The 21,121-nt window shown below is 38.5% G+C and overlaps 1 protein-coding gene and 1 pseudogene across 1 annotated transcript; both read right to left on the reverse strand.

The window, feature by feature from the left end:
- Nucleotides 1–448: 448 nt before the first annotated feature.
- LOC149181653 (small nucleolar RNA SNORD36) lies at nucleotides 449–528 on the reverse strand (annotated as a pseudogene).
- A 10,327-nt stretch (nucleotides 529–10,855) lies between these two features.
- Nucleotides 10,856–11,893, reverse strand: LOC149181654 (F-box/kelch-repeat protein At2g44130-like). Its single transcript, XM_089414282.1, has one exon. The coding sequence runs from the start codon at nucleotides 11,891–11,893 to the stop codon at nucleotides 10,856–10,858; it is 1,038 nt and encodes a 345-aa protein (XP_089270408.1).
- Between the last annotated feature and the right edge of the window lie 9,228 nt (nucleotides 11,894–21,121).

Below are 21,121 nucleotides of genomic sequence, written 5' to 3' on the forward strand. Positions count from 1 at the left end.
ACTCGGTGGGAGTTTTGCAGTTATGTTTGGTAGAAGGAGAAACTCATAAAGTGATTGAGGAATTTCATGGAGGAGTTTGTGGAGATCATTACAACTAGAAGACCACAACTCACAAAATCCTCAAGGCAAGATTCTACTAGCCTACACTTTTTGGAAATGTTCATTCCGAGGTCAGGTCATGTTAGAAGTACCAAGTGTTTGCTGAGAGACAAAAACCTTCTCCTCTCTCCTTGATTCCAATTCATGTGGAAGAATCTTTCAGACAGTGGGGACTAGACTTCATAGGAGAAATAAAACCACCTTCTAGTTTCCAACACAAGTGGATATTAATGGCCACAAATTATTTCACCAAGTGGGTAAAGGCCATCCCAGACATAAACGCCATAGACTCGGTGGTAATCAAGTTTACGGAGGAGAACATATTATCTCGTTTTGGTTGTCCTATCAAAATTATCACTTACAATGCTCAAGTCTTTAAATCTACAAAATTCAGCAGCTTCTGCCAGAAATTCAATATCATCATCGAACACTCCACTACTTACTATCCTTAAGGTAATGACTTGGTTGGGTCCTCAAACAAAAATGTGGTGAGAGTGCTGAAGAAGACCATCACCGAGAATCAGAGGAACTGGGACTCCCAATTGAAGTTTTCCCTCCTAGATAACCGAGTAACTCCTAAACAATCCACTTGAAAATCGCCTTTCAAGCTAGTGTATGGAAAGGCTGCAATATTCCCAATCCAATTGCCAATGTCAGTGGAAAATTTACTAGAGGAGGCAGACCAAGAGGTAAGTGTTTTGACATGAGGGATAAACCAATTGGCCGAACTTCATGAAAACAAAGAACAGGTGGGGGTTAAATTGGCAAATTACCAACAAAAGATGAAATCCCTGTTTGAAAAGAAGGCCGAGGATCGACCTCTTCAACAAGGAGATTTAGTTATACGATGGGATGTCTGAAGGGAAGAAAAAGGCAAACTTGGAAAATTCGATCCACTTTGGTTCGACCCTTACAAAAATTCAGAAGAGAAAGGAAACAATACGTACTTGCTCCAAAATATGGATGGTGGATCGTTGGAGCTACCAGTAAATTGTCAGTTCCTCAAACTCTATTTCTAGAAATAGAGGTACTTGTCTTACACCCATTGTAAATAACGATGTGTGTATTTTAATTATTATATGAAATTTCCAATTTCTGTTGAAAATTCCACTTTCAAAAATTGTCATTTGTTTAGAAAAGAATCCATGCCCAAAAGAGTAGTTCACAGTTTGTAGGTTCTCAATGCAATGCAATCCGATGCCCCATCCCTAGGTGGAGCCAATGTTATCACATTCTGGAAAGAGAGTTCCAGTTGTACAAAGAGGGAAAAAGAATGGAGATGTTTGGAGCTAGCCTCCAAGCCATATGTTATCCATGATAACACCTAGAAATGATTTTTAGTTTGATTAATGAATTACATCTATCTGACACTTTTCTTAAAGAGTTTGTTGTGCTTTGAAAATTGGAGATTAAAGGAGGAAGAATAGGTCCAGTTTAAATTGTTTTGGATAAATTTCCATTTCTCTAAAAACCATCTCTTTCACAAACCCCACTTTTTCCTTTGTATATCCAACTCTAGTCATGTTTCCCATTCCCCTTTTAAATGTTTTAAAACATTCAAAAATCATGCCAGAACCCTTTTTAAGAGTCGGGACCCAAAAACCATAATCTCTATCAACCCCTTCCCTTTTTGTGATACATATCCGCCCTGTTGAAAATAGCAAAAAGAAATGCTAAATATAGAAGTGCTAAATTTAACACTGCTCTAAATATCATTTTGGGATACCTTCCTATTTTAGTTAGTCCCTGAACTAAAATAGAGAAGTAAAAATTTTAATTTGATCTTAGCAACTGTTTCTAAAATAATTAATTAATTCATCTTGAGTTAATTAGTTGTAGAAAATCAAACATGAAGTCTATGTGGGGACATGCAATAGTTTCTCCATTGATTGAGGAATTTATCCATCAGTTAAAGAGATAGGATGAGTTGTGATATTGAGTTGTAATTAGTTGGCTCAGTTAACTGAGTCAAGTCTAGTTAGATTAGTTCAAACGGTTTGTTGAATTAATTGTGAGTTCAGTTAGTTAATGCATGTAACCGCTGCACTTCAGATAACTAAATATTCTCTCATAAATAACTCATGCATGTCAGTTCAGATAGAGACCCAGTTGAGATTAGATGGAGGGACAATGTACTATCAGTTGCAGGAATATTCCATTGTGAATATCTCTTGCATGCAGAAGGAATTCATTACTTGGAGATTGCACAGTTAATTCTTTAGTTTAGTGAGTGTGTGATGAGGCCAATCACACAGGTGGCATCATTGGACCCCAAGAAAAACCATGCAAGGAAATAGGAGGCTTGGAGGGTTGAGGAAAGGCATATCTTGTGTCTACTCTGTCTGTGAGCTGTGTTGTTTGATTGCAAAGAGAGCAAGATAGCTTGTGAGATGATTCTTTTTGCAACTTGAACATATTTCCACTTGTATGATAATATAGAGATTGGGGTTTTAGGCTGAGGTTTTCCCCGGGTTATTCTTCTGTGTTCATGTGTGACGAAATTCTTGTTATTAGTTATATGTGTTCTATTTGATCTTGCTCATATTCGATTAAGCTTCCTCAAAGTTTGTTGTAGAAGTAGATCTTGTATTTTGCTTTTGTATATTGCATAATCTGTTGATCTACAGTGGGAATTTCTACATGGTATCAGAGCCAAGTTGATCAAAGCGAAGAATAGTATACAAGAAGGGAGAAGTTCGAAGTTTGAGGTTACTGAATATAGAAATCGAGTTCTTATCACATCTCAATTTCACCAATGGCGTTCAACGGTTTAAGACTCGAGTATGTCCTTGATGGAAGCTCGAATTATATAGCCTGGAAGGATCGCATAGAAGCAGCATTAGAGGATAATGGTCTAAAGTACTTCATTGATCAAGAAGTCCCCAAGCCGACTGATGATACAGAATTGGCGGAATGGAAGAAATGTGTGGCTAGAGCAAGGAGAATCCTTTTGGAGGGATTTCGAGACCACATAGTCTCGAGTCTCCATGGGAAGGAGACACCATTTTCGATGTGGAAAACATTGAAATATCTATATTAGAATAGTAGTGATCAGAGGAAGCTGGCGCTGAAAGAAAAGCTTCGGAAAATCAAGTGTGAAAAGGGCAAGACGATCTCTACATATCCGAGCAAGCTCACCACTTGTAGGAATGAGCTTGGAAGTATAGGGATCATGACTACTGATGATGACATGGTGAGTCTTGCGCTCCTCGGTCTTCCTAAGAGCTGGCATAGCTACCAAGACTCAGTTAATGAAAGAGAAAAACTACCAGATTGGGAACGACTTTGGTTGGATCTGATGTAGGAGGAGATAAGAAGAAGCACTAGAGATGGATCCTCATCAAAGAAATATGATGAGGAAAATCTAGCCTTAGCGAGTAAGGCAAGGAAAGGGAAAGGGAAGGCATCCCATTCCAAATCTAGTTCTTCCCATGGTGGGAAGAAATTTGACAAATTGAAAGTGCGATGCTTTCATTGTCATGAAGTGGGCCATTATGCTACGAATTTTCCTCAGAAGAAATCCAAGAAGGGTTCCTTGAAGAGATCTAATGGTGAGGCACTAGTCTCATAGTTTGAGTTGGATTTCTCTCTTATCGCATGCATGGTTTCATCCATGGTGGGATGTGTGTGGTACCTGGAGAGTGGAGCTTCATTCCACATGTCAGGTGACAAGAATATTTTCAGTACCTTGGAGGAGAAGGATCTCTAGAGGCGGATCGAGATGGGCAATGATGGAAAGTACTGTGTTTCAGGTGAAGGTACGGTTGTGTTTCAGAGGGAGCATGGAGCTCCTGTCACCCTGACAGATGTAAAGTATGTAACAGGTCTAAAGAAGAATCTTGTGTCTGTTTCTATTCTAGAAGATAAAGGCTATGCTATAGTCTTTAGTAAAGGAAAGGTATTCCTGAGGCATATCGTTGCTGGATAGACAAAGCGAATAAGGATTCGAGTAAAGAATCTCTACAAGCTGGAGGTAGACAACTATGCTGCATTGAGTTCCAAAGCTGAGATGGTGTAGAGCCAAGATGTTGGCGAGATATGGCATAGAATATTGGGCCACTTGCACCATGGATCCTTGAAGATCATGCAATAGATTTCTACTGGGCTACCCAAGGGAAAACTGGAGCAGACGAATACATGCAAAGGTTGTACCTTGGGTAAGTATGCGAAATATTCCTTTCCGGATCAAGACAGTAGAGCCGGAGCAATCCTGGAGCGAGTTCACTCAGATGTTTGTGGACCTTTCTCTATAGCCTTCACCACTAAACAAAGGTACTATGTTATTTTTATTGATGATTTTTCTCGTAGATTCTGGATCTACTTTATGCAAAAGAAGGATCAAACCTTCTTGAGGTTTTGTGAGTTTAAAGCCTTGGCAGAGCAAGAATCTGGAAAGAAAATAAAAGCCTTGCATAGTGACAATGGTGGATAGTATGTCTCCCAAAAGTTTAAGGACTTCTGCGCTGCAAAAGGAATTAAACGGGAGTTGACAACACCCCATAACCCATAGTAGAATCGAGTGGCCAAAATGAAGAATAGATCGATTGTGGGAGAAGCTTGAGCGATGTTACATGATCAAAGCCTATCGCTACATTTGTGGGCTGAGGCATGCAATACAACAGTATACTTGCAGAACATAAGCCTGCACCATATATTGGGAATGAATACACCTATGGAGGCATTTTCTGGGAAGTGACCAGATGTGAGTCACTTCCGAATCTTTGGATCATCAGTTTACTGTCATGTGACCAAAGATGCCTAGAAGAAGCTAGATCCAACAGCTGAGTTGGGAATACTTGTGGGGTACAAGGATACACCCCATAACTATCAAGTGTACCTGCCTACTCGTTAGAGGATAGTGGTACGCAAGGATCTAAAGTTTGACGAGCAGAAAGCCATGCAAGTATCACTTGAGAGGGAGCTCAAGTTGCATGCAGAGGAGGAACTTTCAGTTCCTAAGGAGGACGAGCCTCAGATTGATGCGGAGCAGCTGCATGCAGAGGATCGGGGATTGGAGACATCCACTCATGCTGAGACTTCTAGAGATGGGCGGAAATGCTCAAGGGAAGCTGATAGGTTGATGTTGGATACGCGGGAGAATGTGGAACATCCATCTTCTTAGTGTAGACAGAGGAGGTCACCTGAGTGGTACACTAGGTACATGGCCCTAGTTGGGGAGTGTGTAGATACCGAACCTTCTCATTTGAGGAGGCAGTGCAACAACCAGTTTGGGTTGATGCAATGGTAGAGGAGTATGACTCTATCATTTGGAACATTGTGTGGGATGTTTCCCCAAGACCTCAGGGCAAGTCAGTGGTGAGTTCCAGATGGCTTTATGAGGTAAAGTAGGCAGTTGATGGCAGCGTTGAGAAACATAAGGCAAGGTTTGTTGCCCGTGGTTTCTCACAAGTTGAGGGGATTGACTACGATGAGACATTTGATCTTGTAGTAAGGTACTCATCTATCAGATTGATGTTGGCACTATCAGCTCAGATGGGTTGGAAGATCCATCAGATGGACATGAAGACAACATTCCTCAATGGGAAGATTGAGGAGGAGGTGTACATTGAGTAGCTAGAGGGTTTCGAGACCTTCGACCGTGAGTCGCATGTGTGCCGACTCAAGAGGGCTTTGTATGGGCTGAAGCAAGCACCATGTGCTTGGTACACCAGGATCGACATCTATTTCACCTGGTTGGGCTTCACTAAGAGTGAAGCAGATGTGAACCTTTACCACATCATGGTAGAAGGTAAGCCATTGATCATTGTTCTTTAGTTTGATGATCCAATTTTGACAAGTGATGATTAGCTGATCCAATCTTGCAAGGAGGACCTTGCAAGAGAGTTCGAAATGAAAGACATGGGTCTTATGCACTACTTTCTAGGCATGGAGGTGTGGTATAAATATGGTGAAGTATTTGTGTCTCAAGGCAAGTATGCCAATGAGATACTCAGGTGCTTTCACATTGAGAAGTGCAAGCCCATGCAGACTCCTATAGCTGGGAACTGGAGGAAGGAGGATGCTACTTCAGGTGAGGTAGTAGCTGCTACTGTTTATCGGCAGCTGGTGGTTCACTTATGTATCTGGTGAACACACGACCTGACTTATGCTTTCTGGTGAACCAACTGAGTCAAGCTATGGTTCAGCCTACCAAGCTGTTTTGGAAGGCAGCGAAGCATGTGCGGAGATACCTTAGAGGCACATCTCAGTTCGGATTGTGATACAGACGGACAAATGGAGTGAAGCTTCAAGGCTTCACAGATGCGGATTGGGCAGGGAGTCCATCAGACCGGAAGAGCACTTCTGGAGGAATCTTCAACCTTGGTTCAGCTGCAGTTTCCTAGTACAGTAGGAAACAGAGATCAGTTGCACTTAGCTCAGTAGAGGCTGAATACATGGCTGCTAGTCAGGCTGCATGTGAGGCCATTTGGATGCAGAAGATTCTAGTGGGATTGTTTGGTCAGAGGATGGATCCAACCGTGATCTACTGCGATAATCAGAGTTGTATCAAACTCTCTGAGAATCCAGTTTTTCATGATAGGTCCAAGCACATTGATATCCGGTATCACCATCTTCGATATTGTGTGATCAAGAGGATCATGTTGTTGCTGTATGCTTCGACCGAGGAACATGATGTTGATATTTTGATGAAGGCATTGTCAAAATGCAAGTTCGAGTTCCACAGAGACAGGATTGAGGTTACTGATAATCCATTTCTCGTTGAGAGGGAGTGTTGAAAATAGCAACAAGAATTGCTAAGTATAGAAGTGCTAAATTTAGCACTGCTATAAATAACATTTCAGGATACCTTCCTATTTTAGTTAGTCCCTGAACTAAAATAGAGAAGTAAAAATTCGAATTTGATCTTAGTAGTGGTTTGTAAAATAATTAATTAATTCATCTTGAGTTAATTAGTTGTAGAAAATCAAACATGAAGTCTATGTGGGGACATGCAACCATTTCTCCATTGATTCAGGAATTTATCCATCAGTTAAAGAGATAATGATGAGTTGTAATATTGAGTTGTAATTAGTTGGCTCAGTTAACTGATTCAAGTCTGGTTAGATTAGTTCAAACTATTTTTTGAATTAATTGTGAGTTCAGTTAGTTAATGCATCCATGCATGTAACTGCTGCACTTCAGATAACTGAATATTCTCTCATAAATAACTCATGCATGTCAGTTCAGACAGAGACCCAGTTGAGATTGTGATCATGTGTGATTTAATTCTCGTTCTCAGTTATATGTGTTCTATTTGATCTTGCTCATATTCCATTAAGCTTTCGCAAAGTTTGTTGTAGAAGTAGATCTTGTATTTTGCTTTAGTATATTGCATAATCTGTTGATCTATAGTGGGAATTTCTACATGACCATCTGCCTTTTTAACTTTTGCGATTGTGATATCACATATCGCAAAATTTCTCCATCGATTTCCATATCATAAGTTCCTCCTCATATCGCAATCACAAAAGTTCTCCATCGATTGCCATATCGTAAGTCCCTCCTTAGCCTCGTTGATTTCTATATTTCCTCCCCTCGCCGATTGTGATAATTCCTTTCCCCACTGATTGACATATCGCAATTGGGGATCGCACAAGTCAAAGTCCATCCTCCGCTGAAGTCCCTTCCAACTTGTGATTACGATGTATGAGAACCCTCTCGGATGTGATATTTTATGTATTATGCTTTATTGAAGTTTCACGTCCCGACAATCGGCAAGCAATGTGAAATATGGTAAAAATCCCTCTCTTGTATTGTGATTGCGATACCAATCAACCTGATAAACGACCCAGATTGAATCAGTCCAAATCAACGACCCAGATCAACTTAAATTAAAACGTCTATTTTGCTTCTACTCAATGGGATGAAGAGTGTATTTTTTGGTGTATATCGAGCAACACAGTCATCAAACTGAGCAAATGGAGGTAATATTATGAAATGGTCAATTTCGATATCCCCGGTGGGACGACTCCCGCATATCGGCAATCGCAAGTGTCAAGGGGAGAAAACAAGGGTAATACTATGAAATGGCTGATTGCGATATCCCAGGTGGACCCAATCCCACATATCAGTGATCATAAGTGTCAAGGGGAGACACTGAAGGTGGGCATCAGAAATCACTGATAGGCAAGATCTGTTTAATAAAGGGCTTAGCCTCATGGACACGAGCCCAAAGGTCTTAGAACCCAAAGACTAAAATCTTGGTCGTAGCCCCCAGTCAAATGAAGAAAGAGGGGCTAAAGTAGATAAGAATTTTCCGTCTCGTAGGGACCTTTAATGGAAAGCCTCGATACGATAACTCTACAATAAAGTAATGCACAAATTTAAGGGCATGGTGGGTCAGAAGCTGAGGTATTTAAGAAAGGATATGCAACATTCAAAATCGGCATCGACTGACCCAGAAAGGCCCCTTATGACATGAAACCAGGGTTGATGCTAGCAGAGTGAATGAAGACATCGAAGCTCAGGAGGACTTGATGATCCAGCATGGTGCTCCACGCAGAGGGAAGACGAAGTACCATGCAACCTCTGTTCCTGTACTGTGGAATTAAACGAATAGTGGAATGCTCCAAATTTTCAAGAATGAACGATCTGAGTAGTTAAGGCAAAAGCGACGGGAAATGACTGAGTGTCGCAAGTGGCCAGACCATCGACAAGCAACAACCTGAGCAAAGGCAATCCCAGGGATGGACATGGATAGATTTTGTTGGAATTTCCATCTAATTTTTGACCTGTTTTGTAATCATGTAATGTGTCGACCATTTAATGAAGCAATTAATATTTTGTAGTAATTTTCGGGCCACAGAGCCATCCCAAGCCGAGACAGCTAATCGATTTGATAGTTGAGGCTCGATTGAAGATATTTTGTTGTAATTACTATTCAATGCGCCCCTCTCCAGATAAATAGTGGGAGGCAACACTTCACAGAGGTTCATAATTGTAAAGAAAGAACTACATGTTATTTTCAAGGCTGTATGAATTTATGATATGCATCTTTCAGAATATTAAGGAAATAGTGGTGAGTCCTCCTTCGAGTACTACAATATGTTATCCCTCTATTAAATTCCATTCTGTTCATGTTTCCTCTCTGAATTCATGTAATTGTAGCTACTAGAAACGTTTCATATGCTCTTACAGATTCATTTGTATTGACTCGTTAATGCATGTGCCTATATGGATCTTTGATATTGTATCTTTAAAATTGCACTCCATGAATCATCGTGCTCATCCTCTTTCATCCATTATGTCTACCTTTAACTCATATAAGTGTACAATTCTGGAGGCTTCAAGATCTATGCGATAAGTGTAGAATTCCTGATGCTTCAAGCTCCATGTGATAAGTTACTTTATCTCCTTATCTTCTCTCATTACTCTGCCAAAGCTTATTAAACTGTAGGTCCTTGAACTACTCGACCTCCACTAGCTTATACATATATTTATGTCAGTTGTATATGTGAAGAAGTACCAGAAATACATGGATTATGCCTTTAGATGAATGAACTAACCCACGTTGTTTGTTATATATATGTGTGTGTGACGTCTCCAGTTTCCCGAGAATCATATGAGACACAAAAAACCTAGATATTCCAGGCATTGGTCTTGCAAGCAATCCAAGGTTGTCTGTGGGAGCGACAACTAGTCAATATTAATATTAGACATAGGAAGTAAGGTTAGAATAAGTGAAAATTGAAATCCTTTGGTTCTCTAACATCAAGTTTACTTAGAATAATTGATCAATTTGCTAAGTAACCAAGTATTTATGGAGAAAAATAGTTTCAAAGTATTTTTTCCTTTAACTTCCAATGTTGAAAGATTAAAGATTAAGACTTCAATTATTAAAATATCAAGGACCTAGACTCAAAAATTGAATTAGGATTTGTAAAATTAGTTTTACATGAAATTGACAATTAAATGGTTCCATCTAATAATGATAGGTCTATGTGAAAGTATGTAAAATATATTATTTACTAAACCTTAATTGGAGTACTCCTATTCAAATGATATATGTATATGAGCATTGTACTACTCCCCATTTATTAAGTTAGGGACAGAGAATGGGAGAGGATTCCTACACGACCCATTAGAGACCCAAAACATGAAATTAAAGAAACCATCTCCTAGCATATAAAAGAATAATTTAAAGTGATGCTATTTTGAATCACATTAATCCATAAAACTATAATAAAATTATATTTTATTATCAAATAATTTTAAAAAAAATATAATAATAAAAAAATATTTTTTGTGAGAGTTTTTGGAAAGTTTTTAGTTTATTTCCCAATTTAATTTTTCACAATTTTGCAAGGAATTATCTAAATCACAAGGAGTTGGTAGGGTCTTGAATCTATATATATATATATATATATAATTAAAAATCTGATTGAAACGACACAAATTAAAATTTAGCCATCTACAAATATTTTCACCAAAAACTCAAAAAAATCACACTTAAAAATTACTAAAAAATAACAATATATAATTAAATAATTATAATAAAATTACTTATTATTTATTTATAAAATTATATTTATTTATTTTTAATATTTTAGTAAAACTAATTTAAAGTTTCTTCATTATAATTAGTTTTCTTTCTTCATTATAATTAGTTTTCAAAACTTCTAAAATGCACGTTTTCGAATTGAATTAAATTCTAAAACAAACTCAATTTCCAAAAACTTCAATGATGTATCCAATAGGAGTCTACAGTTAAGAAGGAGGAGGCTGGAAACCTTTTCAGATCTCCAGGAGACGATATTCAGATCTCCACAGTTGCAGCAGCCAAATTTAGGGCAGCAAACTTTCTGGGTATTTCGAATTCAATCAACTCATTAGTGGACGGGTTCAACATATAACAAAAGTGACGTGGAGAAGCAGGGGCATAAAGTTCAGTCGCAAAAATATGGCCGCGCCACTCTGCAGTATAGGGCGCAATACTACGAAACTTTGTAGGAAGAACAGTTTGAATAACCGAACGATCATTCTCTTCAGCATTATATTTCATCAAATGTGTTTTAGTCGTCATATACAAATGCCCAGAAGCAACTGTGCATGACAAGAATGATTGCTCCAACCTCCACATATTATCCACGGTTGTCCAAACGCCCGTTTTTGGATCAAAAATTTCTGCATTCTCTGGATGTTCGCCACCGAACACAAATAACTTTTCTCTGAGAAAAACTCCACGGCACGCGCCTTGTTGTTGGGCCATTGGAGGAAGAGTTTCCCATGTGTCTTCTTCCACATTGTAAGCCTCTGCTGCGAGCAACCCTCCGGCAATGTATCTCCCTCCGGCAACGTAGATAAACCCCGTAGACGAAGATACGGAGCAGGCGAAGCCGTACCTTTGGGTGGGCATGTCGGTTCCTCTGCGCCATTTGGCAGAAGCGAAGTCAAAAATATAAACAGCCTTCATGTCTCTGGAGCTTTCTGGATAACATCCGCCGATGAGAACCAGCTTCCCATTAACGCAAACGCAGGCAGATGGAATATTTCCAGGAGGGAAGTCGAGATTCTGACGTAACATTTCCCAAGTGCGCGTGACAGGGTCAAACACTACTATTCCGCGGGAATCCTGGATCATACATATCAACTGTTCCCCTGTTCCAGTGCTCATTCTGTCCTTGTAGAACTTGGGGTCGCTTACTATCTCTTTCCATTTTCTGCACACCAGTTTGAGCGTAGAGTGCCATTTGTAGGGCACTCTAAGCAAACAAGTTCGAGCTATATCATCTGGAAGATTAGGAATGATCTCCTTCCGTTGCTGGAGTGCTATCCTCTTTGACCTACGCAACATGGTGTTGGATTTTACCTGAGATAAAAGAAATTAAACGACAGCAACAAAACCAAAGGCCAATAATCATTACTAACATCTTCGATAATGGAATAAAAAAGGTAGCTTATAATCAATATATGGCTCAATCCACCTGTTTTAAATTACAACCTGTTATTTTTATGATACATAAGAATAAGAACATAAATTCATAAAAATAAAAACGTAAATTCAATATGCAAATAGTTCAAGATGAGTTTGACAAAATACCAAGATAAAAACTCGTCAATACTAATGGAATGTGATTGTGGTCGGTCCAAACCATGAACCTTTTACTAATCGATACTATCCAATAAAAAAATTGACCGTGCCCATGTCCATTTGATGCCGGAATATTTCAGGATTGCAGATTTTTGGAATATTCCAAGATCCAACGGACATGGTAGCAGTTAAAAAATTGACCACACCCATGTCTCTTCGATCTAGAAATATTCCAGGAATTTGTAATCGACTTATTGACCGCATCCATGTCCGTTCGATCTCGAAATATTCCAGGAATTTGTAATCGACTTAAGCTCACCACTCTCCAACACTTGTAAAATAATGGAAAAATAGTGAATCACTTGTAAAATAATGAGGGTTAATATATAGGGAAATTACTTACTGAAAGATAATGACACTTAGATCAATCTATCGAACAACGATTGTTCTCCCAAGAAGAAATAGTGAAACACTTCTAAGATAATCTAGAAACCTTGAATCACCTGTAAAATAATGAGTGTTAATATATAAAGAAATTATTTTTCTTTTTCCCACATAAAAATTATCACTTCTAACATAATATAAAAACCTTGAATCACTTGTAAAATAATGAGGATTAATATATAAAGAAACAACTCTTCAAAACAGTGATGGATACTCTTCAAATAGAAATTGGGAATCACTTGTAAAATAATCGGAATATAGAACCATAAAAAATAGATGGAAATTGCTTACAGAAAACAGTGAGAACAATCAATCAAAACAATAATCGATATTCTGCAAGTAGAAATAGTGAATCACTTGTAAAATAATGACGGTTAATATATAGAGAAATTACTTAAAAAATCAATGGGAACACTAATCAATGTTCTCCAAGTAGAAATCTTGAATCACTTGTAAAATAATGGAGAAACAATGAATCACTTGTATAGTAATGAGAGTTAATGGAGAAACAATGAATCACTTGTATAATAATGAGAGTTAATATTGTAGGTTTTAACTCGGTACACAAATTACCTGCATACAAATTCTAAAAAAAAGAAAATAAACAATGGCGAGAGGATAACACATAGAACACTTCATGGATCCCAAAACGATACTACATTGATTTTTTCATTTTGTTCCTTTCAATGTTACAATACATATATATACATGCGTAAGCATCCATACCATGGACTGAAAGTCATCCCGTCCAAAACGATACTACCAGATTGATTTTTTCATTATGTTTCTTTCAATGTTACAATACATATATATACATGCGTCCATACCATGGGCTGAAAATCATCTCGCCCAAAACCATATGCGAAATCCCTTGCATGTTGTTCCCTTCACTGGATCTAGATAATACCATGGACCGAAAACCATCTTACCCAAAACCATTTGCGAAATCCCTTGCCTAGCAGATAATACCATGTACCGATAACCATCCTGCCCAAAAACATGTGCAAAATCCCTTGCATACCCATATGACCCCCACAAGTTGTGGAAATAATATAACACAACCTAACAAATGTAGAGAATTTTAAATAGGACCTTTTGAACCAGTCAAACACTTAGCTTTAACATTACGAAAATTGTGAATATTGGAAATGATCAATCTATTTTTATTAAAATTTGAATTTTATAAAAGGGCCATGTTAGATGGGTACAATTTGACCTAGTCCAAAAATTAATGTGAAGAAAATTCGAACCTTATCAGAAGGCCATCTTGGATGGGTAGCATCTTAAAGAAAATTTAAACCTTATAAAATTGCCATATCCATGGCCCTGTTGTATGTGCACAAATTATTTTCACGAAAGATCGTGAATGATTTAATTTTAAAGTTATAAAACATTGTAAATATTGGAAATGGTTTTATTTTTATTATTTTTTTTAGTGGAACTTGGAGTACTTTTCTACATTTTGTGGATGGTAAACCGGTAAACCATATCCCAAGAGAAATAACTCCTAGATATTAGAAAGGAATGAAATCACTGAAAACCTAGAGTACTTCTCCACATTTAGTGGACCGTAAATGGTGTCAGAAAACCTAGAGTACTTCTCCACATTTAGTGGACCGTAAATGGTGTCAGAAAACCTAGAGTACTTCCCCACATTTAGTGGATTTTGGGGGCCTTGCCTCAAGGAAAACCTCTCATGGATGGTAAAATGGACCTTCAACCTTGATCACTAGGCTTGAAATAGTTTTAGCTTGTTTTACTAGTACAACCATATAAATTAAATGATTGGTAAATGCTAATAAGAATCAAAATACATCTAGCACCAAGGGTTAGCTCAACTGGTCGAGTCCCCATTGTTAAGTACCTCACCGATCGTGAGGTCCCAGGGTCAATTCTCCTCGACCCCATTGTTAAGTATCTCGCGTCGTAGGGTCAATTCTCCTCAATGCCCTTAGGGTTAGACCCTGCTAGTCTAGTGGAGGGGCGACTTGATTCCCAGTCTAGTTCAGGGTGGAGGGGCTTGATTCCTAGTCTGGTTAAGGGTGGAGGGGCTTGATTCCTAGTTTGCTTCAGGGTGGAGGGGCTTGATTCCCTTCAGGGTGGAGGGGCTTCAGTGATTCCCTTCAGGGTGGAGGGGCTTCAGTGATTCCCTTCAGGGTGGCCCTTAGGGTTAGGCCTTGCTAGTTTGGTGGAGGGGCTTGATTCCCAGTCTGGTTCAGGGTGGAGGGGCTTGGGGGCTTGGTTCAGGGTGGAGGGGCTTGGGAGCTTGATTCCCTTCAATGATTACATTTAGGGTGGAGGGGTTGGTCGAGGGGCGGTTCAGGGTGGAGGGGCTTGGGAGCTTGATTCCCTTCAATGATTCCATTCAGTGTGGAGGGGCTTGATTCCGAGTCTGGTTCAGGGTGGAGGGGCTTGATTCCCTTAAGGGTGGAGGGGTTTGATTCCCTTCAATGACGTTGAACCACCCGAAGCAACCGAAAGAAAAGAATCAGAATAAATCTCACATTATGGAGTTTAGAAAAAACCCTCAAATAACTTTGTTTTAATTATTATTAGTAGTTATTAAAAAATTATATATGAATTAAATACTACTCTTAACCATCAAGATTTACCTCCACTTTGCTATGGAAATTATTAATTTGTAAATAACTTTTGTTACAATACCATGGGTCAATACCACATACACAATATGACACTTGTTGATATGACATTTTCTTTAATTAAGTAATTTGAGATAAATTAATCATAAAATCATAACTATCTTGAAGATAAATCTAAAACCTTGAATCTTTCATATTCCACAGAAGTTAATTCTCCACCACTCACCTAATAAATATTAATAATTAAAATAAAATTCTAGAAGGCCTATATAATCAAGTTTTTTTTAATAAAATTTGAACCTTATAAAAAGACCATATTGAATAGGTAAGATTATGAGGTGGCACACTAATTTCTTTGGAAGATAATTTGAATGTAATAACAAGAACATTTATATTTTGAATATTCCAAAATAGTGATTTTGACTTATTTAATTTATTTTCTTTTCAATTCATTCTCAAATCCTAAAGGAAAACAATCAAATTTAATTATTTTTCAATTTGCATAAAATTTCAATACTTTAATATTTTGAATTAATTTCATGATACAAATAATTAAAATTACTTGTAAACTAGATGATTATGACAAAATACTGATATAGGAATTTGTAGAATTTCATTATGGTTAGCGCAAATCATGACCCCATTACAGAGAGACAATCAGATCAACTAGAAAGTTGGTTGACAATTTTGAATAAGTTGTAAAATAATGAGGGTTAATATAAAGTAAAATTTGAATAAGGGGTTTTGAACCATTTAATGACTTAATTGTAATGTTATTGAAAATGACTTAACTATAATGCTATGAAAAATGTGAATGTTGGAAATCCCTTTAACTTTTTTTTTTGCTGAAGCAAGAGAAAAACCTTCAATTTCATTTAATCCAAAAATGGTTATAAAGAGTACAAAGAGTACATGAGCCGACCGAAACCAAGGGCTATGATCAACCAAAACCAATGAAAAGAAAACTTGACCATTGGGGACCACTACCCGCGGGGACCACCACCTTAAGAGAAGTTATCCAATCTCCTCAAAAACTCTGCCAAAGGATTTATCTGAACTCCTGACCCCACCAACCTGCCGACTCTTTCCCAGCCATTGATCTGGGCTCCTGGATCCAATGGCCAGGAGTCATGTCGCTCCTCCTCACCCCACCGAACTTTAAGCTGCGATGGAGGGTGGTAAGTAAAACCAGCCCACGCCACATGTTGAATGTTCAATGGAACTGTTGCTATAAAAATAAAACTGCTTACCATTAAAGCAATGTGCGATCAACTGAAAACCGTCGATAAGGCACTGCCCTCCCCTTCGATTCGATAAGGAAAACTGATCCGTTAACTAAAGAAACAAATCTCCTACCGCTTTCACTCAAACCTATAATATGAGAATAATATGAAGCGGCGAAAAGCATAGTCTCGAAACCTTCCGAGAACCGATGGTATCCAAAGGGAAAATCAAGAGGCCGAGGAGTCATTGACTGGGGACTATTCACTTCTGCCAGAAACTCTCCCACTATGTCGGACCACCTCCATGTCATCTGCTGCTTGTTTAATGCAGAGAACCTTTAAACGATTCTGGGGCAAATCCTGCCACTTCTTCACCATCCTGCTATCTTCATTGTTCACACTTTGGTTGGCCAAAATGTCTGCAAGCTTGTTAGAATTTCTACACACATGATTGAAACTAACAGAACCAAATTCTTGAAGGTGAGTTTGAATCCTTTGATACACCTGTATTAGTCTCCAATGATTTGAGACTTTCTCTGGTTTAGATCCACAGCTAATTCTTTTTACAAAGTTGATGGTGATTTCGGAGTCTGCCTCTATCATGACATTTGAACTACGATTTTTAATCAGAATCTCTAGGCATTTCTCCAGAGCCATTAATTCCGCCATGTTATTGGTTTCTTTACCTAAATGGCTGTGGAAGATTAAGATGATTCTTCCCTCTTCATTCCTTAAAACTCCTCCAAAACCTGCTATTCCAGGATTACCTTTTGAGGCTCCATCAATATTAAATTTCAGGTAGTTTTCGGAGGGGGCTGCCAACTATCTTTCTCTATTTTCTTTATCGTTTTCTTTTTTCCAAGCCCTTGCGGAATGATCTCTTGCAATCCCAAAAGACTGAGTGCTCTCATCTCCATTTTTGAGGGAGGATTCTATGGGATATTGCACTTTGTGGTGCCGACTGTTTCCTCGATCTGCTTTATAATCAAATCATAAAGTTTCTGAGGTTTGGCCTTTTCTCCCTTGAAGATTCTCTTATTTCTTTCTTTCCAAACATTCCAGATAATGAATCCTAGTGTGAAAGCCCAGGCCCGATTAAGCGCCTCATTCTCTGAAAAGCTCCTTCTCCAATTCTTAAGGGTATTTGTGATACTTCCCCTGTCCCTATCTGATTGTTGGAAAATGTTAGAAAAATAATTCCACAGCCATGTGGTGTAAGAGCAACCATTGAGGATGTGCTCCATAGTCTCCTCTTGCTCATTACATAGCTGACATTTAGAAGGCCCCAAGACACCTCTTTTTCTAATATTGTCCCAAGTCAAAATTTTCTTATGGTGAACCAGCCACATAAAAATCTTGATCTTCATCCATCCTTGGTGTGACCAGTGTTGCCTCCATGATTTTTCTGGAACACTGGACTCCAGCCCAAGGAGAATATACTTTGCCTCTTTGATATTAAAGGTACCTTTGCTGTTGTTACCCCATCGCAATTGATCATGCCCCTTTGTGATCATGATCATCCTCTGTTTTAACATGTTTCTCAGTTCCTCAGCTTTTGTTGTTATAAGGCTGTTATTTCTACAATCAATGTTAGTCCAGCTTCTCCATTTGTCCTGACCTTGAGGGATGATCCATAAATCTTTGACTTTGTTTAACCCTTGGGAATCCGTTTCCTGTTTGAGACTTATAAAGTCCTCCTTTAACAGCACCAGTTCTTGTTTCCATTTATCCTCCCAGAAGAGTGCTTGCTCACCATCTCTGATTTCCCAGAAACTGTGTTGTTGCACTATGTTTCTATTCTCCCAAGCCATGTTCCAGATGTGTGAGCCCCTTATATCTCCCGACATTCTAATGAGATCATTTGTGTGCCATGAGCTAGCATATTTTTCTTTCCAGATCCTTGCCCAATGGGCTCTTGGCTCTTGCACCCATCGCCACCAAAGCTTGGCTCCTAGCACTTTACTAAGAATCTCTTGATCATCTAAGCTTGGACCCCCATGGCTTTTGGGTTTGTAGATTTTTTCCCAGGAAACGAGGGTCCATTTCTTCCTGGTTTCCTCCTTACCCCACAAAAAATCTCTTTAAATATTTCTGATTTGTTCTAAGACTCCTTTGGGAGCTGGAAGGGCTAATAGCATGAATACCGGGATGGATTGCAAAACTGCCTTAGTTAGAACAAGTATGCCAGCCAAGTTTAAGGCTCTAAACATTCATTTTATAACTTTATCCTGTAACTTATTAAGCACAGGTTCCCAAATACTTTTTAGCATTGGTCTGTCCGTGAGAGGTACTCCCAAATATTTTGAGGGGAGGGAGTCCCTTTGGAAGCCAAGGATCCTAGAGATATTTCTTTGAATAGCAATGTCAGCATTAAAGAAGAATTTTTTTGATTTTGTGAGATTAACTTCCATACCTGTAGCCCTTGCAAACACATTGAGGATTTGCTTATAGGCAGCAGCTTCTTTGACTATGGGAATACCTCGCAACATGGTATCATCTACAAATTGTTGGTGAGTAAGTGTCTGTCCATTCTACGTTACTTGAAGACCCTTAATTTTACCCATGTTTTTAACCTGCTTGATAGCCCTGCCAAGTCCTTCCATCATGAGGATGAAGAGAAAGGGAGAGAGCGGATCTCCCTGTCTCAAGCCTCTAGAAGGAATGAAAATATCTGAGGGAGAGCCATTAACCAAGATTGAAAAGCTGGAAGTTGTTACCAGAGCCATCACCCATCTTACCTAGTTGTGATCAAACCCAAAGGCTGTGAGTATCTTTTTGATATACCCCCAATTGACCTTATCATAAGCTTTAGCAATATCCAGTTGCATGATCATCCCAGCCTGCTTTCTGCTTTTGAGGAAGTGGACCACCTCATGGGCTTGAATAATGTTGTCCAAAATTTTCCTGCCCTCCACATAACCAGATTGCTCCTTAGACACTAGTTTAGGGAGGAGGGGTTTGAGTCTATTAGCCACAACTTTGGATATTATCTTGTACACTACATTGCATAAAGCTATAGGTCTATACTTATCTGCAGTTTGAGCCAAGTCCTGTTTGGGAATTAGGGAGATGAAGGAGGTATTGAGGGCTTTCAGGATAGTTTTACTACCCCTGGTATCCTCAACAACATTTAAAATATCCAGTTTTACTATATCCCAACAAGCTTTGAAGAAATCCACATTAAAACCATCTGGGCCTGGTGCTTTGCCATTCTGCATTTCTTTGAGGACTTCGCTAACCTCCTCTTCAATGACTGATCTATTTAGGTTGATATTGTCCTCTCTAGACACCAGCTTAGGGATATATATTGTGATTTCCTTTATTGAATCCTCCCTATCTGGACTGTTTTCTCGAGAAATGTCTCGAAAATGTTGAACAAGCACCTTTTCAATTTCCTTATGTGTGTTCTGAGTCTCTCCCTTTTTATCTTTTATTGCTGAGATTCTGTTGAATGCCCTATTGGCCATGGTGGATCTATGAAAAAAGCTCATGTTGCGCTCTCCTTCTTTGAGCCATTGCACTCTGGATTTTTGTCTCCAGAATATTTCCTCTTGTTTACATAGGTTTTCCCATTCATGGTGTAGTTTGTCAGATTGTTAATTTTTATCATAGTTAAAGCCTTCTTGGATCAGCTCCTGGTTGAGTTCCTGAATTTTGCTTTCCACAGATTTTTTATTCACAAAAATGTTTCCGAAATATTTCTTATTCCAATATTTGAGTCTACTCTTGATATGCTTTAGTCTTTTATGAAGGAGAAACATTTTAGAATCTTGGATCTCTAAGTCCTCATTCCACCATTCTTTGATATTACTCAAGAAATATGGGCGGGAGATCCAAATGTTTTTGAATCTGAAGGGTCTATTCCTAGGAGAATCCAAACCCTTAATTTCCAATTGAATCAGCCAGTGATCTGAGCCACCAAATGGAAGAATTTTTGCTATAATTTCATTATTTTTAAGCATAACCTCTTCTGAAACCATGAACCTATCTAACTTGGAGGCTACCTAGGCTTCCCCTCCTCTCTTATTGTTCCAAGTAAAAAGGCCATTTCCTGAGTCCAAGTCAACCAGTTTCAAGTTCTCTGTGAATGCTTGAAATGCTAATGAGTCTTTGTTTAGCACTTTGGTTCCTCCTTTCTTTTCCGAAAGATATTTTATCATATTAAAATCCCCACCCAAGATCCATGGGATGCCATTTTGTCTGTTCCTGAGATCAATGAGGGATTCTAGCAATCTGAATTTATCCTCTAATATTTGGGGACCATAAACATTAGTGACTAGGAAGGTTTCAGAAATCCCTGCTGGTTGAATGACTACTGATAAGTAGTTTTTGAATGCCTCTGCATCTAATACTCTAACGTTTTTGAGGGTTCCAGAGAGTGAGAATGCCCCCTGCTATGTTATCTGCTTTAACTTCTAAAAACTCAAATCTATGAAGCCATTTGCAATGGATTTCTTTTATTTTCTGAATGGAACTCTTTGTTTCCTGAATCAAGATCATATTCGGCATATCTTGTTTCATTCTAAAGTTGAGCATTCTTTGCTTTCTTTTACTACCCAGACCCCTTATATTCCAAGATGTAAACTTCATAATTAAAGATTTGTGAAGGAGTAACTAGTCAGATCTTTTATCTTACTTGAGTCTATCATCAGCTTCCCACACTCCATTAATAGCTCCTTCTGTTTATTTCTTCCTCGTTTCTTACCTGCATTTCTGGTTGCTAA

This window comes from Pinus tabuliformis, chromosome 3_2, assembly GCF_031772625.1.
Source record: "Pinus tabuliformis cultivar Carrire ecotype Pingquan chromosome 3_2, CPIR1, whole genome shotgun sequence".
Taxonomy (NCBI): domain Eukaryota; kingdom Viridiplantae; phylum Streptophyta; class Pinopsida; order Pinales; family Pinaceae; genus Pinus; species Pinus tabuliformis.